At 37.3% G+C, this 5847-nt stretch overlaps 1 protein-coding gene across 1 annotated transcript; it reads left to right on the top strand.

Moving 5' to 3' along the window:
• On the top strand, nt 1-4346 carry LOC133866006 (uncharacterized). Its single transcript, XM_062302553.1, has 8 exons — nt 1-229; nt 744-1007; nt 1117-1188; nt 2217-2255; nt 2668-2775; nt 3107-3204; nt 3359-3470; nt 3812-4346. The coding sequence occupies exons 1-8, from the start codon at nt 44-46 to the stop codon at nt 4070-4072; spliced, it is 1140 nt and encodes a 379-aa protein (XP_062158537.1). The 5' UTR covers nt 1-43; the 3' UTR covers nt 4073-4346.
• The last annotated feature ends 1501 nt before the right edge of the window (nt 4347-5847 follow it).

Genomic DNA, 5847 nt, shown 5'->3' with positions numbered 1-5847 from the left:
GCAGAGGCGCAGTGAGAGAGAGGGCAAGGGGTGGAGCAGAACAATGGGAGCGGAGGAGCCCTTGCCCAGCAAAAACAATGGGGACGAGGGGGTCAAGGTCAATGCAAAGCTGGAGGCTGAGGCTCCTCTTGTCCTCGGTCTCCAACCGGCCGCCCTCGTCGACCACGTGGCCCGCGTTGATTGGTCCTTGCTCAATCAAATCCCCGGCGAGCGCGGTGGCTCTATTCCGGTACTATCTCTATCTCCATTATTGACTCACTTCAATTTGCTCAATTTTGGATCTTTATGCTGATTTGGTGTGTTAAATTTATGTGCTTGGTTTTTGTTACTACGTATTTTCCATTTCCAAGTTGTTTTGTTTTGGGTGAATTTTATGCTTCCTGGCAATGCAGGCTCTCGTGTTGCTCACATTGGACCGCTCGCGCGGTCTGCTTGTTTGTGGCTTTTATGTGCTTCTTTTTGTGGGTGTTTTTTAAAAGCTTAGTTTAGTTTCCCCTTTTTCTTGTGCGTACTAAATGATCCAATTTTTTTCTCCATTGCACAAGTAGTTAGTTTTGGTTTAGATCAGCGTAAAGTAATGGTTTTTCTGTAGTTGATCAAAAGGGTATTAGAATTTTATTTTCTAGATGAATGAAAAACTGCGTATGCGCTTTCTTATAGCATAACTTGGGTAAAGTTGTTGTTGTTGTTGCGTGTAGTGATAGATTTTCTTTTGTGTGTGTATATATATATATTCTGTTTAGGTTGCGATTGAAGAGCTTGAGCACATATTGAGTGAGTTGAGAGCCCATATCCTTGCGTCCCCGGATGATCCATTGCCCATGAAGACGATGGCGGGTGGCAGTGTGGCCAATACCATTCGGGGACTGAGTGCGGGCTTTGGAGTCTCCTGTGGAATAATTGGGGCCTGTGGGGATAATGAGCAAGGTCGGTCCTTTGTGAGCAACATGAGCTCTTATGGAGTGAACCTCTCGAGCTTGAGGATGAAGAAGGGACCCACGGGACAGGTGAGCTTCATGTTACAAGTTTTGCAATGTTGATTGTTCCAAATCTTTTTTTGTTTAAGTTCTAAATGATTGGTGCTGAAACTTTTATAATCTATATTGTCTGGTACAGTGTGTTTGCTTGGTTGATGCTTTGGGCAACCGTACCATGCGGCCTTGTCTCTCCAATGCTGTGAAGGTTCAGGTGGGCTGACTTTTTCACATGTCTATATATTTATAGTGAAATGCTAGGGGTACAAAGAATTTTACCAAGGGTTTCCCATATAGTGAAGTGACACTGTCACGCCAGTTAAAAACAATTTCGCACATAAGAGCGGAAGTGACTCTGTGTAACGTCATCTAAAAAAAATTTGTGCACGTAAGCCGGCCGGTTCTGCAACTTCAAGCGGCCAGCTCTGCAACCTCATCTAAAGGGAACGAAGTGTAGTAGGTTAAAGCCTTCTCCTTTAAATCCTTTCCTTGGCATCGGATCTATGAAGCACTGCAAAAGCAAAACCTCAGACATACAGATTCATCTCTTAATTTATGCTTCTCTTTTTACCATCAATCTTGTGGCGTAGAAAAAGAGAGAGAAGACATAACCGTGGCACATATACTTAAAAATAAGAACACTGAACACGAGAAAGTGTGTATTGGGGGGGGGGGGGGGGGGGTCAAGTGGAGAAACCAAAGAAGGGGAATCTAAACTGCCTCTGAACTTCAAGCCGGCTTCATTCTGCAACCTCTCTTCTTTGGTGTCTGATACTTCTCCAGAAGAATGAGAAAGAACAGGGAACAAAAGAAAGAAAAACAGTACACACTCTTCTGTGCGAAAGTCACGTCCACTCTTTGTTGCTAAAAAACCCATTTTAGCACACCAAAGTCACGTCCACTCTTATGTGTGAATTTTTTTTTTAACTAATGTGGCAGTGCCATGTCACTGCCACGTTAGTGTGTAGAAGTCTCTTTGTAAAATTATTTGTACCCCTAGCATTTCTCATATGTATATATCGCAGGGTGTGTATCAGTGTATGTGTATTTTGAAGTTATGTTTTTCACAAATTTTAAGGGTCGACTTAGGCTTCTTACTGAGATAAGCTACATTCTTTAGATGTCTCTGTATGCATATGTAATAGGGTGTGTGTGTGTCTGTCTTCATATTAAGATAAGGGTTTGTCATGAATTTTAAGGATTTATTAATAAAACAAGCTTACAATCTTTATTCTCTTTCAGGCGGATGACTTGACAAGAGAGGATTTCAAGGGATCCAAGGTTAGGCATCTCCCTCTAGAATAAAATTGTGAATCAAACCTGCCAATAACATTTTTCTCCTTTCTTTCAGTACCTTTTTCTTGAATTCTTAATTTTCTATTATTGCTCTTCTTGTCATAGTAGTTCAGTCACTTATAAACTTGTTAGGTTACATTTATAATCCAGCTGTAGTGTATAAGATAGTGTACAGATAATGCGCTTTCTTTAATTAAATTAACTCATTGTTATAAAGATAAAGTCATTCATGCCACAAACTAGATCTGTTTTTTTTTTTTTTTTTTGGCCCATAGCTTCTGCAAGATAACATGTTTGAGGCTTTCTATAGGCTTAATTGTTTAATATATATATATATATATATATATATATATATTTTGTTACAGTACTTATCAATTTTTTTTTTTTTTTGTTACAGTGGTTGTTGTTGAGATATGCAAAATTCAATTTAGAAGTTATTCAAGCGGCTATAAAGATTGCCAAACAAGAGGGTCTTTTGGTGTCGATGGATTTGGCCAGTTTTGAGGTATATTTATACATCTACAAATTCTTTTAGTGTGGCTCAAGATGCTGATCCATTTTGTTTCCAATATTTGAGTTTCAAATGGATTTTTTTATGATAGAAAACGTTCTTATCGGCTGAAAGAATACTTGAAACAAACATTTTATTACATGGAATACAAATTTGCATAGAATAGGAAAACTCAATTCTCAAATATGATTTTGTGTGGTGATTTGCATTCCATTATTAGTTTCTCACTTTTTTCTTTCCCCAGCCCTTGCCTTCTCTTAACGTGTTTTTCTATCCCAAAATTCAGGATTAAATGTAATCTTACATGGTCCTTAACTTTGTACAGATGGTTCGAAACTTTAAATTACCTCTTCTACAGTTATTGGAGTCAGGGGATATAGACCTCTGCTTTGCCAATGAGGATGAAGCAACAGAGCTTCTAAGGTGACCGTCTGTCTCTTTATTGTGTCAAAATTTTAAGAGTCTTTTAATGAAAAATAGTCATTTTTACAGGCTCTTCAGTTGTTATGTATTTTATTCTTCTCATTTGATACAGTTCTCTGGTAGGTGGTTTACATTTCTCCTCCATTTTATGTAGGGGTGATCAAAATGCTGATCCTGAAGTTGCACTTGAATTTCTGGCTAAACACTGTCAATGGGCTGTGGTGACATTAGGCCCTAATGGATGCATTGCAAAGCATGGAAAAGAGGTAATTGAGATGCTCCTCCAGAACAAATTTGAGGATCTCAATACTGTATAACAATTGCCTTTTTACATGCTAGTGGCATATTCTTCTCTAGCCTACTTTTCAAATAAGCTCCCTCATGATAGTTCTAAAATATATAGCTTGGTGGATGCCACAGATATGGACAATCATAGAGTTAATGGTCCTTACTCAAAAATGGAAAGTCTAACCTCCAAATCTGCATCCAACTTTAAAAATAACTGTAAAAATATGCAAACACTAAATTTGCACCCTTTCCACAACATGACAGTTTCCTATGGATGTTCAATTGTGACTAGTGTAATGTATAGAATTTTACATGTCAGGTTGTCCGAGTTCCAGCCATTGGAGAAGCAAAGGCTATTGATGCCACTGGAGCAGGCGACCTATTTGCAAGTGGATTTTTATATGGATTGGTAAAAGGACTGTCTCTGGAGGAATGCTGCAAAGTTGGCTCATGCAGTGGCGGATCTGTTATCCGCTCTCTTGGAGGCGAGGTGACCCCGGATAATTGGCAGTGGATGTACAAGCAGATGCAGAACAAGGGCCTCCCTGTGCCAGATATCCACAAAATGATCACTCCATAATCACACGGTGGCATTTTGGGGCTGGCTTGACTAATGCTTACAAGACTATTTCTCCATGAAAATAGAATCACTACATCAATTTAAAATCATATTTTAAGGCTTTTAATCTGTGGGGAATGAGTGCTGTGCTGTGCCCAGGCAGTAATCTTTCAACTACGTTTATCAATTTGGATTGGATACTTTTGCGCATGTACGTAATGGATATATTTGGGGATCCCCAAACTAACACCAAAATTGAGACCCTGATTATAAACTCGCAAGGAATTCTAAACAAGATGGATGTGAGAGCGTCCGAGCCAGCATTTTTCTAACTGCCTCTCGTCCAGCAGCAAATGGCGATGTAATCATTAACTAAACTCCTTGCTCCGCTCCCAGAGAAATAAAATATCCCAGATAACTAGGAAGATAGTAAGCTCCTTTATTTGTTGCAAATCATTTAAAGCACGCTATTAGCCTGTGTGATAAATTGGTGTAAAGAATAGTATTATTCTTAAGAGGAAGCTTCTTTATTTTTTTATTTTTTTTGAGATAGCATCAAGAGTACGCTTAAATTTTTTTTTTTTTTTTTTTTTTTTTTTTTTGAGATTGCATTAAGAGTAAGGTTATAAACTTTATTTTTATCTCAAAATGCTGATGTAGCAATTTTAGCCAATCTTTTGATCAATAATTTTATTTTATTTTATTATTTTTTTTTAAAAAAAAAAAAAAAAAAAAGGTTAGGAGTTAGTTAGGACTAATATGTCAAGATAATTGTGAAATTAAAAAAAAAAAAAAAAAGGTTAGGAGTTAGTTAGGACTAATATGTCAAGATAATTGTGAAATAAAAATGTGGTATATAGCATTACTATTCTAAGAACCCTTGTAATTTAACTCAGACCTCTGGGATTGAGACTATCAACTCAATATCATTTTTTTTTCTTCCTCTTCTCTGTTCGATGAAAAAAAAAAAGAGATGTTTGAAATCCTAACACTTTTTTCCAGAATTTGGTTCCAACCTGATGTGTCACAATCCTATGAGAATGTTGCACATTTTTCAAAATAATAAATCTCATAGGATTGTGACACATCATGTTAGAACCAAATTCTGAAAAAAAAAAAAAAAAAAAAAAAAAAAAAAAAAAAAAAAAAATGTTTGAATGTCTAACATTCCTTAAAAAAAAGTGTTTTTTGCACATGCATGGATTTCACACCCAATGTGTCTTGGTTGTGCAATTGTTATACACAGGTATTTTGCAAAAATCATTATTCAAAAAATATATATATATATACTACTTTCGAGAACCCACAAAATAAATAATCAGAGGCAGTATTTTAGTGTTAAGAGAAACTCTGATAACTTGGATCCTCGTTGAGTAGTGTTGTGTTGGTTTTATAGGTTATATTTTTCACCCAATTTAATCTTTCCATCTACAACCTAAAGTTCAACTCAAAATCCAAAGGATGCTCACTCTTGCTTCATATGCCTACAGTCCCTTGCGATGTTACCATCTTTCCTATAGTACCCATTTCATTTGAGATGAAGAGGATCCTTCTTCGATGTTATATGGATCACGAACTTCCTAATAAAAGAAAAATGACAGATGTCTTTGAATATAGAGAGAAGTTGGGCCAAGATCTCATACGTAGTGAGACGTCACATGGTTGTAATTGCCGTCATGGCCGGCCAGAGCTTTGCTTGCTCGAGATGTATAACCAGTCTTCAGAGCTCGTGCCCCCAAAAAACACCGTACCTCCGCAGAAAACAGATTAGGAGAGAATATGGTGACACATGAAGC

This window comes from Alnus glutinosa, chromosome 4 (assembly GCF_958979055.1).
Source record: "Alnus glutinosa chromosome 4, dhAlnGlut1.1, whole genome shotgun sequence".
Classification (NCBI taxonomy): domain Eukaryota; kingdom Viridiplantae; phylum Streptophyta; class Magnoliopsida; order Fagales; family Betulaceae; genus Alnus; species Alnus glutinosa.
Note: the sequence above shows the minus strand (reverse complement) of the source record. Positions and strands in the feature narration are given on the sequence as shown.

Bases quoted from the DNA above. Each gene is read 5' to 3' on its own strand.
- LOC133866006 (XM_062302553.1), top strand. From the start codon at position 44: ATGGGAGCGGAGGAGCCCTTGCCCAGCAAAAACAATGGGGACGAGGGG. The intron at 1,189-2,216 runs GTGGGCTGACTT...ATTCTCTTTCAG, and splicing joins CCAATGCTGTGAAGGTTCAG to GCGGATGACTTGACAAGAGA. The intron at 2,256-2,667 runs GTTAGGCATCTC...TTTTTGTTACAG, and splicing joins AGGATTTCAAGGGATCCAAG to TGGTTGTTGTTGAGATATGC.